Source organism: Chiloscyllium punctatum, chromosome 15 (genome assembly GCF_047496795.1).
Source record: "Chiloscyllium punctatum isolate Juve2018m chromosome 15, sChiPun1.3, whole genome shotgun sequence".
NCBI classification, from domain to species: Eukaryota; Metazoa; Chordata; class Chondrichthyes; order Orectolobiformes; family Hemiscylliidae; genus Chiloscyllium; species Chiloscyllium punctatum.
In genome coordinates, this window is record NC_092753.1 from 64,686,920 (window position 1) to 64,705,750 (window position 18,831).

At 40.2% G+C, this 18,831-nt stretch overlaps 1 protein-coding gene across 3 annotated transcripts in view; it reads right to left on the bottom strand.

Annotated features, from left to right (window-relative positions):
- The window catches only part of dusp27 (dual specificity phosphatase 27), a 50,112-nt gene that overhangs the window by 19,294 nt on the left and 11,987 nt on the right, over positions 1 to 18,831 (bottom strand). For all 3 annotated transcript variants that reach the window (XM_072585330.1, XM_072585332.1, XM_072585331.1), the window contains exons 3-4: positions 5,176 to 5,270; positions 1,830 to 2,058 (exon numbers count right to left, since the gene is read on the bottom strand). In XM_072585330.1, the coding sequence (XP_072441431.1) occupies positions 1,830 to 2,058; positions 5,176 to 5,270 (324 nt within the window). The remainder of the gene's footprint in view (positions 1 to 1,829; positions 2,059 to 5,175; positions 5,271 to 18,831) is intronic.

Sequence of the window (18,831 nt, forward strand, 5' to 3'; positions counted from 1 at the left end):
CTTTTCCAGCGCCACACTTTTCAACTCTGATCTCCAGCATCTACAGTCCTCACTTTGTCCATTTATTCTCTCCTTCCTTACACGCTTTTTCGTTCCCTGTCTATATTTGTTTAAAGCATGATACAGTTCCAACTATTTTCCAGTTGTGAAGAATAATCATTGATCTAACAAGGATTGTTGCTTTTCTTGATATACGTTAATAACTCCGACTTAATGTGCAGGACAAAATTTCAAAAAATTCAGATGACACAAACCTTGAATGATGAAGAGGATAGTGATAAATTTCAAGAGGATATAGGCTGGTGGAATAGGTGTATACATGTAAAAGGTGAAATTTAATGCAGAGCAGTATGAAGTGATATAGTTTGGGAGGAAGACTGAGGAGAGACAATATGAAAAGCATGATTCCAAAGGGAGTGCAGGACCACAGAGACCTGGAGGTATGTGTTATAAATCATTGAAAGTGGCAGGACAAATTGAAGAGGTGGTTAAACAGACATGAGGAGTCTCGGCTTTTAGAAATAATGGGATAGAGCCAGAGGCCACAAAATTATGATGAACCTTTAGAAATTCTGGTTCAACCTCATCTGTAGTAAACTGAACAATTATGGGTATTGCGCTATTGGAAGGATGTGAATGTTTAGAGAGGATGCAAAAAGATGAAGTAAGTGCCAGGATGAGGCATTTCAGTCACATAGATTGGAGGATTGGGGATTTCTTTTCCTTAGAAAAAGTTGAGAGGAGATTTGACAGAATTATTCAAAATCATGAAGGGTTGGGACTTTTTAAAAAATTCATTCTCAGGATGAGGGCATAATGGGTTGGACCAACATTTGTTGTCCTGTAATTGCCCAGAGGGTGTTAAGAGTCAATCACATTACTGTGGGTCTGGTGTCACATATAGGCCAGACCAGGTAAGAATGGCCTTTTTCTTCCCTAAGAGCATTAATGAAACAGATGGATTTTTCCAACACACAACAATGGATTGTGGTTATCATTAAAATCTAAATCCAGGTATTTATCAAATTCAAATTCCACTATCTGCCATGGCGTGATTCAAACCCTGGTCCGCAGAACATTTCCTGGGACCCTGGGTTAACAGTCCAGCGATAATACCACTAGGCCATTGCCTGCCCTGAATAGAAAGTAAGAAACTTTTCTCATTGGCAGGGGTTTGATTGCTAGAGGACACTGAATGAAGGCGGGTGGGTAAAGATCCAGAGACGTTTGGAGGAAAATGTTGTTTTGCACCTGGAACATATGGGCTGAGAATGTGATGGAGGCATGTGACATCATGGCTTTCAAAAGGGGAATGGTTAAGATTCTGAAGAAAAAGAAATTGCAGGGATAGGGGTTAGAGTGAGCGTAAGGGATCAGTTGCATTGCTTTCATACAGAGACAAGCTGACAGGTTGGATATTCCTTCCATGTTGTAGTCATTGTCATGACCAGAGGACACAAAGAGAATTCCCAAAGAAAATTGTTTTATCTTCTGTACTTTCAAGTTTAAGTTCTGTTTCTTTTAAAAATGGATAGTCTTACTGGTCCCACGAAATGGCAGAAGCTGAACACATGATTGTATTTCCAGAAGCTTTTGAAACCCCTGCATTGAGTAAATCAACCAACACTTCATTGTCTGGGCTTAAGAGGGGAAAAGCATTTACAATTTAAATTCCCCAATTCCCCCTTTGTCCACATCATGACTCCATGATACTATGATTCTACCTGAAAGCTAATTTTTTCTATCCACAGATGTTACCTGACCTTCTGATTTTCTCTGGTTTTATTTCAGTTTTCTGCATTTACAGTATATTACTTATTAAAACTTACTTTTCAGCTATGAAGACATTTGGCCACACCTCATCCATTAGTTCTCTGGGGGCCTCCATCTTGTGCATCAGTGCACGCTGAATGTCCATGATACAAGGAGTGTTGAATTTGCTGGTGTCATCAAACTTTATTTTCACCCGGTTATAAAGATCTTCTACCAGTAGTTGTTCAGCTGATTCCATCAGGTTTGGTGACATTGGCTCAACTTTTACTTCTTTGGGTTTCAACTCTTCAGATACAAAAGACTAAAGAATTAACATCAGATATGAAGGAACCATTTAAATTTTAGATTGAACACTGGAGTAGTGAAGCACCGATGGTATGAAATCCAAAGCAAGAAACATGAAATGAATAGAACACGTAGAAACATCATCCACCACAAGACTTGTAAATAAGGATATTGTCCTAAGGATTTTCTGATTCAGTATGTGAATGTACCTACTAGAGAAGGTGCAAAACTTGACCTACTCTTGGGAAATAAGGCAGGGCAGGTGACTTAAGTGTCCGTGGGGGAGCACTTTGGGGCCAGCGACCATAATTCTATTAGATTTAAAATAATGATGAAAAAGGATAGACCAGATCTAAAAGTTGAAGTTCTAAATTGGAGAAAGGCCAATCTTGACGGTATTAGGCAAGAACTTTCAAAGGCTGATTGGAGGCCTATATTCGCAGGTAAAGGGACGGCTGGAAAATGGGAAGCCTTCAGAAATGAGATAACGAGAATCCAGAGAAAGTATATTCCGGTTAGGGTGAAAGGGAAGGCTGGTAGGTACAGGGAATGCTGAATGACTAAAGAAATTGAGGGTTTGGTTAAGAAAAAGAAGGAAGCATATGTCAGGTATAGACAGGATAGATCCAGTGAATCCTCAGAAGAGTATAAAGTCAGTAGGAGTGTACTTAAGAGGGAAATCAGGAGGGCAAAACGGGGACATGACATAGATTTGGCAAATAGAATTAAAGAGAATCCAAAGGGTTTTTACAAATACATTAAGGACAAAAGGATAACTAGGGAGAGAATAGGGCCCCTCAAAGATCAGCAAGGCGGCCTTTGTGTAGAGCCGCAGAAAATGGGGGAGATACTAAATGAGTATTTTGCATCAGTATTTACTGTGGACAAGGACATGGAAGTTATAGAATGTAGGGAAATAGATGGTGACAACTTGCTAAATGTCCATATTATAGAGGAGGAAGTGCTGGATGTCTTGAAATGCATAAAGATGGATAAATCCTCAGGACCTGATCAGGTGTGCCCTACAACTCTGTAGGAAGCTAGAGAAGTGATTGCTGGGCCTCTTGCTGAGATATTTGTATCATTGATAGTCACAGGTAAGGTGCCAGAAGACTGGAGGTTGGCTAACATGGTGCCACTGTTTAAGAAGGGTGGGAAGGACAAGCCAGGGAACTATAGACCAGTGAGCCTAACATCAGTGGTGGGCAAGTTGTTGGAGGGAATCCTGAGGGACAGGTTGTGCATGTATTTGGAAAGGCAAGAACTGATTAGGGATAGTCAACATGGCTTTGTGCGTGGGAAATCATGTCTCACAAACTTAATTGTGTTTTCTGAAGAAGTAACAAAGAGGATTGATGAGGGCAGAGCAGTAGATGTGATTTATATGGACTTCAGTAAGGCGTTCGACAAGGTTCCCCATGGGAGACTGATTAGCAAGGTTAAATCTCATGGAATACAGGGAGAACTAGCCATTTGGATACAGAAGTGGCTCAAAGGTAGAAGTCAGAGGGTGGTGGTGGAGGGTTGTTTTCAAACTGGAGGCCTGTGACCAGTGGAGTGCCACAAGGATTGGTGCTGGGCCCTCTACTTTTTGTCATTTACATAAATGATTTGGATGCGAGCATAAGAGGTATAGTTAGTAAGTTTGCAGATGACACCAAAATTGGAGTTGCAATGGACAGTGAAGAAGGTTACCTCAGATTACAACAGGATCTTGATCAGATGGCCAATGGGCTGAGAAGTGGCAGATGGAGTGCAGGTTCATAGCTCCTTGAAAGTGGAGTCACAGGTAGATAGGATAGTGAAGAAAGCGTTAGGCATTCCTTTATTGGTCAGAGTATTGCGTATAGGAGTTGGTAGGTCATGATGCGGCTGTACAGGACATTGGTTAGGCCACTGTTGGAATATTGCACGCAATTCTGGTCTCCTTCCTATCGGAAAGATGTTGTGAAACTTGAAAGGGCTCAGAAAAGATTTACAAGGATGTTGCCAGGATTGTAGGATTTGAGCTATAGGGAGCGGCTGAACAGGCTGGGGTTTGTTTTCCTGGAGCATCGGAGGCTGAGGGGTGACCTTATAGAGGTTTACAAAATTATGAGGGGCATGGATAGGATAAATATACAAAGTATTTTCCCTGGGGTCGGACAGTCCAGAACTAGAGGGCATAGGTTGAGGGTGAGAGGGGAAAGATATAAAAGAGACCCAAGGGGCAATGTTTTCACGCAGAGGTTGGTACATGTATGGAATAAGCTGCCAGAGGAAGTGGTGGAGGCTGGTATAATTGCAACATTGAAAAGGCATTTGGATGGGTATATGAATAGGAAGGGTTTGGAGGGATGTGGGCTGGGTGCTAGCAGGTGGGACTAGATTGGGTTGGGATATCTGGTCGGTTGGACTGAAGTATCTGTTTCCGTGCTGTGCATCTCTATGACTCTACAACTGGATATAAATCTTACTAGATATCCTGGCAGATTTAAAACAATCCATTACTCAAAGTACCATCTCATACCAAATCGAAAAGTATGTTAACTTACTTCTTTCAAATACCTGTCACATTTTAAAATGTGTTATTTGACTTTCTTTCAAAATCATTGTGACTAACAAACTAAAACTCTGTGTATATTGTATTCTGTGTTTCTCCCCACAAGTCTCAGATTCTAAATTTATCTGAACTGGTTTAAAATTCTGAATTGTTTAAACATTCAAATTTTGCAGATCCATCATAATGGATTACATTTGTACCAGTGAATTTTACCACAATATTTAAATCTGTGAGTGAGTATCAGGTCAAGTCACTTTTGAAACATGCTTCTTTCACTGGATGGCTCTCGAACTCGAACACAGGTTCCAAATATTCCAAAGTAGTAGTATATTAACTTCTCTTCAGGACTTAACGTGGAAAGATCAAATCTGTTGTGCACGTTACTTTTATATATGAAAGTAATTGTACTGATAGAAGATAAGACATGCCTGGGCCTCTTTGCAGAGGCAATAGGTGAGTTTTGATTTCTCCCATTACCCACCTGCACAAAATGTGTCTGGAATTAAAATTGGGACTGGGGATGTATTAAAATTTGACATATTTCTGGAGATAATCTAGGAACATGAGAATCTTACCTTCATTAATTATCTTGGCTGCAGCAACTGCAGAAGAGAGATGGATGGGTTCCATGAAGATGCTCTCTGTGTCTGTATCTGACATAATGGAAAATCTGTAATGAAAATCAAATACACGTTGTTTAGGTGTGAAGAGTACATTTTAATATTGTTTATGTTCCCTTCTTTCGTTGTTGCTGCTCATTTCAAACAGCTCTTGTTTAATAAACTATTTAGTAGGTGACATTTACTAATCATGCTTTACCATCATCAGCTCTTATTTAATTTAGAGGAGGTCTTACACTTGCATTTTCATTTTCAGCAATGCTTGTTTCCGAGTCAGGAAGTTGTGATTTCAAATCCCACGCCAGGGTTAAGCTCATTATCTAGATGGATGTTTCATTTGAATGCTGAAGGATCATTGTACTGCTAGGGCTATCGCCTTTTGGAATATACATGAAGCCAAAACAGCAAGTGGTCTCAGACATATATTAAACATGCCATAGAACCATTTGAAGTGCAACAGGGGAGCTTTTCCCAAAATTATTCACAGTGTGAAGATCTAATTTACAAACAAAAAGGGAAATATGTTTTGTTGACACATTTTGGTGAATGTTCTTTTAAGTAAAGATTGTACAATCACAAGATTTGGTACAAATAGGGGACACAGAATTACAAAACATTGACAAGGCAGAAGGAGGCCATTCAGCCCATTCTATACTGACTCTCTAAATGAACATTCTCATGCTTTCTGCCTGTAACTCTGCACATTCTTCCTTTTCGTTATGCAACTCATTCCCTACTGAATGCCTTAATTGAATATGCCTCCTCTACATTCTCAGGCAGTTAAACTCTCACAATCTGAAAAGTTTTACCTCTGATCGCTTTTGCTTCTTTCAAAGGTAATGTTAAATCTGTGTTCTCCCATTCTCCATCTTTTTACGAGTGAAAACATTTTCTCCCTATTTACACTGTCCAGTGCCCTTCATACATTTTAATCAGATCTCTGCTAAGCTTTTACTTCACCAAGGAAACCAATCCCAATTTCTTGAATTCATTTTTATAACTGACATTCCTCATTCCTAGGACCATTCTCATAAACCACTTCTGACATCTCTCCAATGCCTTCCCATCCTTCATTGCAGTACAAGAACTGAATGTAATACTCCAGCTGAGGTAGCACTATTGGCTTATATCAACTTCAATATAACTTCCAGCTCTTGTACTGCATGCTCATGTATAACAAAGAAAACAAAAGTATCTCAATCCTAAAAGGCCACACCAAATTTTAGAACAGAGCATTTAGTTCTGGATTCTCCATAATTCAATCAAGTCACTGGTCATTTTTCTAAACTCCGGTCTATCCAACTTTCCCTCACAAGACAACCCACTTGTTCCTGCTATGAATCTAGTAAAACCCCTCTTAGAAACCTCTGATACATTTACATCCTTTCTTAAATTAAGTGACCAAAACTGTGCACCATATTGAAGTTGTGGTCTCATCAAATCTCTGTATATCTGAAGCACAGCAGCCTTACTTTTATGTTCAATTCCTCTCATAATAAAGGAAAACATATTGATTACATGGTATAGCTGCAGACTAACTTTTTGTAACTCATGCACTAGAATACCTAAAATCCCTCTGTTCCTTAGAATTCTAGTTATTCTCTATTAAAGTAATCCTTTGCATTTTTGTTTTTCCTGCAAAGTGAACAACTTCACATGTTCTTGAAATAACTCCAGAGGCTATTATCCCGATACCCCTTTATTTACACATGCAGAGTCCTTGACACTGATCCAGCTTCCTTAGAGCCAGCTCTCACAGGGAACACAATCTCTGACCCTCCTATTTAAATCTGTCAGACAGGGCTCCCTGATTAAGACCAGATTAACAGCTCCAATCAGGGAATACATATTCTATGTGGTCCACCAGGCTGATCTTGTTACAATCACTCACATTGTCACATAATGTTCCATCTCCCAGATGTTTCCTCAATCTTTCAATCTATATCTTTCTACAACCTCCTTATGCCTTCTTCACAACATACTTTCTTCTTTTGTCTCATCTGTGAATTTAGCTGCCATACTCTTCACTCCCCTTATCAAAGTTATTGATGTAAACTGTGGGAAGTTGATGTCCGAGCACAGACCCCTGCAGGATTTTATTTGTCAATCAGACAAGAACCCATTTATGTATTCTCTTTGTCTCTATTCTCCAGCTAATCTACAATCAATGCCAATATGTTACCCCTTACACCATGCACTTTCGTTTTGTGCACTAACCTTTAATGTGGCACTTTATCATTTGCCTTCTGGGAATGCAAGTACTGTATATCTACAGGCTCCCTTTATCCACAGTACAGGTTACTTCTACAAAGAAACCTAATAACTTGTTTAAATATGTTTTAACTTTGACAAAACTATGTACACTGTTCAGCATTACCTTGAGTTTTCTATATGTGCAGCTATAATCTTATTGATCGATTTTAAGATCTTCCTAATGACAGACGCCACCTAACTGGTCTACAATTCTTGCTTTCCTCTGTGCCCCAAGATTAAATAGAAAGGGTACATTTGCTACTTTCCAGTCTGATAGGCCTTTCCTGAGTCAAGGGACGTTTGAAAAATTAACACCATCACATCAACTAGTTCATTGACCACAGTCGTCTCTTTTAAGATCCTAGCATGAAGATCTTAGCAATTTGTAGCTCCATGTTTCCTTAGTAAATCTTCCTTCATGATTGTAATTTCAGTAAGTTTCTCTCTCCCTTTCACTTCCTGACTCACAGTCACTACTGGAATGCTTTTCATATTCTCTGTTGCGAAGATAGAAATAAAATATTTGTTCATTTCATATGCCCTTTCTTTATCATCTACTACAAACTTTCCATTCTCACTCTGTAGAAGACCAACACTCACTTTACTCATTATTTTCCTTTTAAAATGCTAGTAGAAATTCTTGTTGTCCATTTTACATTCCTTTATCTTCTTCTCATGCTGAAATTTCCTCCTCCTGATGAATCTTTCAGTCATTTTCTTTTGCTCTTTATATTCTGACCAATCATTATTGTGCACTTATGCTTTTTCCTTAGCTTTTCTAACTTCTTTCATTAAATGCAGTTAGTGGGTGCTCCCATTAGAATTTTTCTTTGTAGTAAGGCTGACTGCATGCAGTTGTTCAGTAAGAAAATCATTTTTAAGACTATGTAAAAATTGAATTTGGTTTGTAATCAGCTGTAAAACTGAAATCTATAGTTTAAATGATATAGTTGCCACCTTAAGCTGAGGTTTTTCAAGGATTCCAGTGAAAAAATAGCTTAGTTTGAGCCAAATAGCCCCTGTGTGTTGGGAGCATATAAAACTTAGTCTGACTTAGCCCTTGAGTACAATGTACAACAGAGTTCTCGAGTCAAATGATTTAGAGAGTGAATGGAGGAAGGGAAAGAAATTGTTTCTGTTGCTTCTTTTTTTTGTCTAATTTTTTCAACCTCCACAAATTGATTCTTACTGCTTCAGAAGAAGAAGCTGGTTAATTGATGAGTATCTAATGTGATTAAGTTTTATTCTATTCCTAAGGTTGAAAATTATCCAGTGGCTCTTGGAAAGATTACTAAAATATATGAAAACATCACAAAATATAAAGTTAAACTCAATAACTAAGTAGCTCCTGATAACACATTAGGAATAGCAGTACAGGTGATGTGTCACAGCTGCAGCATGTGGGAGTTACTGGATACAGGCTGGCCCAAAGAAACAGATCAGCAGCAAGTGTTTGAAGTTCGAACAGCTGGAGGCTGATATGTAGACAGTGCAATACATTGGGAAGGAGGAGAGTTAGCTGGATAATTTATATAGGACACAGTCACACCTCTTGGGATTGTTTAGTTTGTTTTGCTTAGTAATCAGGGCCAGGAGAATGTGACTGCAAGTGAGGAGAATAAAGACACCCAGAAGGCAGAAGCAAAGAAGCCTCAGTCTTTGCAATTGTGCAGCATGTTTGGGTTTCTTCCAGCTTGTCTGGATGGCAAAGAGGGCTTCAGAGGGATGAGTACAGGAAGCCATTCAAGAGGGGCAACTAAGATGAGATATACTGGAATTGCTGTATTCACTAGGTTTACTAGGTTGCTTTCATGTATGGAGGGATTTTTTTCTGGGGTGAGTTGAGGAGATTGGGCTCATATTTAGTGCCATTTAGAAGAATTCTCAGTGACCTTATTGAAACATATAATGTTATCACAGAGCTTGATAGGGTTAATGCAGAGAGGTTGTTTCCCCTTGTGGGAGAGTCCAGGACCAGAGGGCATAATCTCAGAGCCAGTCATCATCCATTTAAGATAGAGCTGAGGAGGAATATCTTCTCTGACTGTAGTGAATCTGTCGAATTCTTCACTGCAGAGGATTGTCCAGGCTGGTTCATTAAATGTATTCAAGACTGAGACAGACAGATTTTTAATCAGCAAGGGAACGAAGGGTTATAAGAAAAAGAGAGGAAATGGAATTGAGGATTATCAAATCAGCCATGATCCCATTGAAGAGTGGAGTAGACCCAATAAACTGAATGGTGTACTTCTATATTTTATGCATGAATGATCCATCTCCTGTGCTAAATTAGAAATATTAAAAACAGTATCAAACTTAAAGAGAAAGCATATATTTGTGCAAAAATAAGTGGCAGGTCAGAAGATTGGGTGGATTATCAAAAACAGCAAAGGATAACAAAAAAATATAGTATTGAGGGAAACATTAATGCATGAATGCATGAGGGAAAACTAGCGAGAACAATAAAAATGGACAACAAGAGTTTCTATAAATATTTAAGGATGAAAAACAAAAACAAAGTGAGCATAGGTCGTATAAAAATTCAGATTGGAAAATTAATGTTGGAAAATAAGGAAATGGTAGAAAATGATCCCCTTATTTAAGAAATATTGGAGGCAGTTCAGAGAAGGTTCACCAGTCTGATCCCTAGTATAGAGGAATTGTCTTATGAGCAAAGTTTAAACAGGTTGGGTCTCTACTCACTGGAGTTCAGAAGAATCAGAGGTGATCTCTTTGAGATAGAGAGGATTCTTAAGGGGCTTGACGGGATAAATGTTACCTCTCATGGGACAGTCTAGAACTAGACGGCACAGTCTCAGAATTACAGAATGCCAATTTAAGATTAAGATGAAGAAGAATTTCTTCTCTCAGAGGGTTGAGTGTCTTTGGAAAGTCTTACCACAGAGAGTTGTGGAGGTAAAGTCTTATGGTAAAGTGTATATTTAAGGCTGAGATAGATAGGCAGATCCTTGATCAGTCAGGGAATCCAGGAGTGTCAGATCAGCCATGATCTTATTGAATGGTGGAGGAGGCTCGAGGAGCTGGACCACCTACTTCTGTTCCTATTTCCTGTAGTCTTATGGGCTAATTGAACAGGACAGTACAGCAGTCTTCACTATAGAAGATACAAGTAACATCACAGAGGCAGTGCTGAGTTATGAAATGGAGGGAAAAAAAAACCTCAGGAAAATCACAATCATCAGAGAAGTGGCTCTGAGTAAATTGTGGGTAGGCAAATGCCTGGGTCCTGAAGAATACTATTCTAGTCTTAAAAGAAGTGACTAGTGAGATAATTGATATATTGGTTTTAATTTTCCAAACTTTAGATTCAAGAATTAAATTGGAAGATAGTGAATAAAAATGTTATTCAAAAAGGAAGACAGAAAGCAGGAACCAGCCAGTTAGCTTAACCTATGTCACAGGGAAAAATAATAGAAGCTATGATTAAAAATGTTAAAGCAAAGCAGTTAGAGAAGTTCAAGTTAATAAGACAGAGTCAACATGGTTTTGTTAAAGGGGAGTAATGTTTAACTAGTCTATTAGAGTTCACTGAAGGGGTAAAATGTGCTGTGGATAAAGATGGATATACTGTACTTACATTTTGAGAAGATATTTGATAAATACCTCTCCCTGATAATCCTTGATTCCCCCGCCTAATAAGCATCTGTCAAGCTCTGTCTTAACAGTATTTGATGACCCCACCTCCACCGCCTTCTGAGACAGACAGTCAAACCCTCAGAAAAAAAATCTCGTTATCTCTGTCCAAAAGGGCGACCCCTAATTTTAATGCAGTTCCCCCTGCTTCAGGACTCACCCACAACAGAGATCACCCTTTCCATATCCACCTTGTCACGTCCATTCAGAACCTTATACACTTCAATTAAGCCATTCCTATTCTTCTAAACTCACACGTAAACAAGCCCTACCTGTCAAATCTATCCTCATAAGACAATTTACTCATTTCATAAACTTCTTCTGAACTGCTTCCAGTGGATATACATCCTTCCTCAAATAAGGAAACCAAAACTGCACACTATATTTGAGAAGTGGTTTCAAACTGCTTTGTGTAACCAAAGTAGAACATGTTTACTTTTATGTTCGATTCCTCTTGTAATAAAGGGCACCATCCCAATAGCCTTCTTGATTACATGCAGAACCTGCACACTAACCTTTTTAGATTAGTACACCAGAACATCTAAATCTTTCTCAGCCTCAGAACTCAGCAATCTTTCCCTGTTTAAGTAATACGCTGTTTTCTTTTTTGTTCTTCCTGCCAAAGTGAACAATATCACACTTTTACACATAATACTCCAACTGCACATTCATTCAACCTATCTATATCCATCTAGAACTTTCTATATCTTCTTCAAAACATAGCTTCCTACCAATCTCAATGTTGCCTGTGAATTTAGCTACTGTGCTTTCACTCCATCTAAGTCATTGATGTAAATTGTAAAAAGTTAAGGACCCACCATGGACCCATGTGGAACTTCACTTGTCATATCCTGCCAATCAGATAAAGACCCATTATGCATCCACTGTACTTGCTGCCAGGCAGCTAATCTTCCATCAATGCAAATATGTTTCCCCACACACAATGAACTTTAATTTTCTGCAATAATCTCAAAGGTGGCACCTTATCAAATGTGTTATGTAAATCTAAGTATGGTACATCTCTCAATGGTCAGTTCTGTCTCTGTGGCAGCTTGGCTCAAGGCCCAGTCAGAGAATAACGATTTTATTGTTGCTGTGTGAACTGTCAAATTAAGGCAAATTTCTTAACTTGGCAGAATCAATGATGTTGCCTTGTTATCCTCATGTGAGTGTAAGTTGCACTAAGCCTGGTTGTGGGTAAAGGTGAATTGAAATTTGTTATTAGCGGGCTTCTGTGACAGTGGTAGTGTTCCTACCTCTAAGCCAGGAGGCACAGGTTCAATTCTCACCTGCACAAGAGGTGTGTTTTAATATCTGTGACCAGGTTAATTAGAAAATATCCAGAACATCTCTCGGCTCTTCTTTTTCCACAGCGCATGTTACTCTGCCATGCTGACTCTTCCAACTACCCTTGCGTTTTTCTAAGTTCACAGCCATAATCTCTTTAACAATTGATTCTAACACTTTCCCTGTGATAGATGTCAGGCTAACTTGCTGTAGCTTCATTCCTTCCTTCTTGAACACAGAGGGATTATATTCGCAACTTTCCAGTTAGATTTTTGTGTCCTGAATACAGGGAAGTTTGCAAAATTAATCCACTACTGCATTATTAAGGCCCGAGGATGACTTTCCTGGAAAGCATTAGCAAGAGTTGAGATGTTTCTCCATGTGGTACCTTTATCCTACAAGCCTATCACAGAATTGCTGTAACTTTGCTGCTGAAGGACTTTAGACCTTTGATGTCACACACTATGAACAGAAAATCCCACCATAGTTGTGTATGTGTGAAGAATTGTACGTGCCGTTATCATTATAGAATCGTGCAGAACAGAAGAGGCCCTTCAGTCAATCAACTTCATACTGTCAAAAATATGCTACCACCTTTACCAGTCCCACTTTCCTGCATTCATAAAAAATATGTCTTTTATTCAGAAATAATCAACTGCTGCACTACCAAACAATTATTTATTCATGAGATAAATTTAAATTCACAATGCTACAGAGGTGGGATTTGAACTTGCAACTCCAGAACATCACAGCAGTTATTAATCCAGGAATATCACTACCATGCTACCATGCCCTGAAAGTAGGTTGGCTACTCCAGACACTACCCATTCCTGATGAAGGTCTTTTGCCCGAAACGTCGATTTTTGTGCTTCTTGGATGCTGCCTGACCTGCTGTGCTTTTCCAGCACCACTCTAATCTAAATTCTGGTTTCCAGTATCTGCAGTCCTCACTACTGTCTCATGGTTCATAAATACTGGCACTACACTTTCAGTGCTTGTCCTTATTGCTCAGTGCATTAATATAGGAGTTGGGAGGTCATGTTGTGACTGTACAGGACATTGGTTTGGCCACGATTGGAGTATTGCATGCAATTCTGGTCTCCCTGCTATAGGAAAAATGTTGTGGAAACTGAAAGGATTCAGAAAAGACTTATGAGGATATTGCCAGGGTTGGAGGGTTTGAGCTATAGGGAGAGACTGAATAGGCTGGGGCTGTTTTACCTGGAGTGTCAGAGGCTGAGGGGTGACCTAATAGAAGTTTATAAAATCATGAGGGGCATAGGGTCATAGAGATGTACAGCACGGAAACAGACCCTTCGGTCCAACCCGCCCATGCCGACCAGATATCCCAACCCAAAATAGTCCCACCTGCCAGCACCCGGCCCATATCCCTCCAAACCCTTCCTATTCATATACCCATCCAAATGCTTCCTAAATGTTGCAATTGTACCAGCCTCCACCACTTCGTCTGGCAGCTCATTCCATACACATGCCACCCTCTGCGTGAAAAGGTTGCCCCTTAGGTCTCTTTTATATCTTTCCCCTCTCACCTTAAACCTATGCCCTCTAGTTCTGGACTCCCCGAATCCAGGGAAAAGACTTTTGTCTATTTACTCTATCCATGCCCCTCATAATTTTGTAAACCTCTATAAGCTCACCCCTCAGCCCCCGACACTCCAGAGAAAACAGCCCCAGCCTGTTCAGCCTCTCCCTGTAGCTCAGATCCTCCAACCCTGGCAACATCCTTCTAAATCTTTTCTGAACCCTTTCAAGTTTCACAACATCTTTCCGATAGGAAGGAGACCAGAATTGCATGCAATATTCCAACAGTGGCCTAACCAATGTCCTGTACAGCCGCAACATGATGTCCCAACTCCTGTACTCAATTCTCTGACCAATAAAGGAAAGCATACCAAACGCCTTCTTCACTATCCTATCTACCTGCGGCTCCACTTTCAAGGAGCTATGAACCTGCACTCCAAGGTCTCTTTGTTCAGCAACACTCCCTAGGACCTTACCATTAAGTGTATAAGTCCTACTAAGATTTGCTTTCCCAAAATGCACCACCTCGCATTTATCTGAATTAAACTCCATCTGCCACTTCTCAGCCCATTGGCCACCTGGTCAAGATCCTGTTGTAATCTGAGGTAACCCTCTTTACTGTCCACTGCATCTCCAAATTTGGTGTCATCTGCAAACTTACTAACTATACCTCTTATGCTCGCATCCAAATCATTTATGTAAATGACAAAAAGTAGAGGGCCCAGCACCGATCCTTGTGGAACTCCACTGATCACAGGCCTACAGTCTGAAAACAACCCTCCACCACCCTCTGTCTTCTACCTTTGAGCCAGTTGTGTATTCAAATGGCTAGTTCTCCCTGTATTCCATGAGATTTAACCTTGCTCATCAGTCTCCCATGGGGAACCTTGTCAAACACCTTACTGAAGTCCATATAGATCACATCTACTGCGCTGCCCTCATCAATCTTCTTTGTTACTTCTTCAAAAAACTCAATCAAGATTTCCCACGCACAAAGCCATGTTGACTATCCCTAATCAGTCCTTGCCTTTCCAAATACATGTACATCCTGTTCCTCAGGATTCCCTCCAACAACTTGCCCACCAGCGAGGTCAGGCTCACCGGTCTATAGTTCCCTGGCTTGACTTTACCACCCTTTTTAAACAGTGGTACCACATTTGCCAACCTCCATTGTTCCGGCACCTCACCTGTGACTATTGATGATACAAATATCTCAGCAAGAGTCCCAGCAATCACTTCTCTAGCTTCCCACAGAGTTCTCGGGTACACCTGATCAGGTCCTGGGGATTTATCCACTTTTAACCATTTCAAGACATCCAGCACTTCCTCCTCTGTAATCTGGACATTTTGCAAGATGTCACCATCTATTTCCCTACAGTCAATATCTTCCATATCCTTTTCCACAGTAAATACTGGTGCAAAATATTCATTTAGTATCTCCCCCATTTTCTGCAGCTCAGACAAAGTCTTTTCCCTGGGTTGGGGGGTGGGATGGGGGAAAGAGTCCAAAACTAGAGGGCTTAGGTTTCAGGTGAGAGGGGAAAGATATAAAAGGGACTAAAGGCAACTTTTTCACGCAGAGATTTATGTGTGTATGGAGTGAGCTGCCAGAGAAAGTGGCAAAGAATGGTAAGATTGTAACATTTAAAAGGAATCTGGATGGAGATATAAATAGGAAGGGTTTAGAGGGTTATGGGTCAAGTGTTGGCAAATGGAACTAGGTTAGATTAGGTTATCTGGTTGGCATGGACGAGTTGGACCAAAGGGTCTGTTTCTGTGCTGTACATCTCTATGATTCGATGAAGTGTCTCTTGACATGTTATTGCAAGAGAGAAAAAAAGGCCATAGGGTAGAGGGTAGCATATAGGCACAGAGAGAAGGTTGACTGGCTAACAAGAAGCTGAGAGTAAGTGTAAATAGGTCTTTTTCAGGTTACAAAGTGTAAAAGGCAGTGTCAAAGTAATTGGTACTGGGACCTCTTGTTCACAATTCATATAAATAGCTTAGAAAAGAGACAGAAGGTTTGTTTCCAAATTTGTTGATGTGGATGTGGGGCGTGAATAGACAGTGCTTTGGAACATACCCTGAGACTTTGGGGCCTGGTGTCCAATGTAGTAGGCTCTTTAGTCCAAGTAGTAAGATGAATCTGTCCAATGGGGTAAGCAATAATCCCCTTTAATTGGCAACTTACTGCTGCCTGGTAAGAAACATACCATGCCGCTCGTGAAAAATATAACAGATGGCTGTGATGCTCCCATTGACTAGATAGGCATCACTAGACTCTCATCCAATTCTGCCTCACATCTCACATAGCCCACATCACTCAGACTCCAATACAATTCCACCCCTAGTCTTAGACCCAATCTTCTCCCTTTTAAACTGATGTAAAATTCAATCATTTGCTACCTTACCCTTACTCTGAGATGATTAATTCATCCTCTGTCCTGAAACAATACCATCTAAAGTCAGTTCTGATGAAGAGTCACTGGTCTTGAAACATTAACTCTGCTTTCTACCCATAGATGCTGCCAGACTTGCTTAATTTTGCTAACAATTTCTGTTTTTATTCCAAATCTAACATAACCTGCTTTCTGATCAATAACAGAACATACTGTTCTGAGAAACTATTTCAAAACCATTCAATGAATTCCTCATGTAAGCTACTCCTGTCAATCTGATTTTTCTAGTTGATATATCAATTGGAGTCACCAATGATTATTGCCATCACTTTATCACAAGCACCAAATATTGATTCTTGTATACATTGCCCCACATTGAGGTTACTGTTAAGGAGTCTCCACTACACTCTCACAAGTGATTCTGTCCCTTGTTATTCCTCATCCCAACCTGAACAAATTCCACATCCTGATCTCCTAAGTCAAAGTTTTTTCTATTACATAATTGCCATCCTTGATGAACAGCCCTATCCTTCCACATTGACCTACCTTCCCATTCTTCTTAAGTGTCATATACTATTAGGACTTGATCCTGTCTTCCTGCAACCACATCTCTGTAATGTGTATAAGATCATTTTTATTTATTTTGATGTGTACTACCAATTCAATTCCATTGTTATGGATACTAAGTATATTCACCTACAGAGCCAATAGTTTAGTCTTTGTTATCTTTGCAACTTTTAGGATTCATTGTTGGTATATTCTTAGAATTATTCTCTCTTTCCCTTCCTACTATTTTCTGACCCTCATTTCCCGTATTACTATTTTCCTCAGTTCCTTGCCGTGACTCTTTGATCTACTATTTTTTGGATTAGTGGTGCTGGAAGAGCACAAAATCTGGTTTCCAGCATCTGCAGTCATTGCTTTTACCTCTTTGATCGACTACATCATACACATTTGAGTCCTTAGCACTTATTTTGGGTGAACCCCCTTTCTATTTCCATCGTTATCCACGTTATAAGAATAGTGGCCCCAGCATGGTTCAGGTTTAGATTACCCCAATGGTATAAGTCCGACTTACCCCAGTGCCACTGCCAGTAGCCTAGAAATTAGGACCTACATTGAGTCAGGTATTCATCTCTCTAACTTTATGTACTCTGTGCTGAGGTAGTATTCCAAAATGTATAAGCTTTGAGGTTTTGCTTTTTAATTTAGCACCCAGAACTCCATATTGTCAATGCAAACTCTTTCCTGAGTCTGGTACCTACATGGATCACAACTGGATCTTCTTCCTCCCACTCCAAGCTCCTCTTCAGCCATAAGCAGATGTTCCAAACAACATTGGCACTTACCCAACAATGTGGAAAATTGCCCAGACACGTCCTGTCACAAAAGGTAGGGTAAATGCAACGTAGCCATTTCCCACCATTCTAATCTGGATCATCAGTAAAGTGGTTGAAGGTGTCATTAACAGTGCTATCAATCAGCACCTGTTCAGCAATAACTTGTTCCCCGACACCCAGTTTGGGTTCTGCCAGGGTCACTGAGTTCCTGACTTCATTACAGCCTTGGTTCAAACATAGACAAAGGTGGGGTGAAAGTGACAGCCTTTGACATCAAGGGCACATTGCACCAAGTGTGGCATCAAGGATCATGAGCAAAACTGGAGTCAATGGGAATCATGAGGCTACTCTCTACTGACTGATACATAGGAAGATGGTTGTGGTTGTTGGAGGTCAGTTGTTTTAGCTCCAGAACATCTCTGCAGGAGTTCCTCAGGGTAATGTCCTAGGCCCAAACCATCTTCAGCTGCTTCATCAATGACCTTCCCTCCACCACAAGGTCATGCGTATGCATGTTTGCCGTTGATTGTTCAGCACATTTGCGACTCCTCAGACACTAAAATAGTCTAGGTCCAAATGCAACAAGGGCTGATAAGTGGTAAATAACATTCATGCCATATAAATGTCAGGCAATACTTATCTCCAACAAGACAGAATCCAACCATTGCATCTTGAAATTCAATGGCATTGCCATTACCAAATCTTCCACTGTCAACATCCTGTAGGTTACCATTGACCAGGAACTCAGCTAGAATATCCATATAAATACAGCGGCTACAAGAACAGATCAGAGGCTCAGAGTACTGCAGTGCTAGCTCAACTCCTGACTCCCAAAACCTGTCTACCATCTACAAAACACACATTGGGAGTGTGATGGCACCTCCCTACTTGCCTGGATGAGTGCAGCTTCAACAAAACTCAAGGAATTTGAAACCATCCAAGACAATGCAGCCCACTTGATTGGCACCACATCCACAAAAATTGATTCCCTCCACCACTTCTGTTCAGCAGCAGTAGCACTATGTACTATCTACTAAATGCACTGCAGAAGTTCAATGCTACTTTGATTTCACCTTTCAAGCCCTTTGTCACTACCACCTAGAAAGACAAGGGCAATAGATATATTGGAACACCAC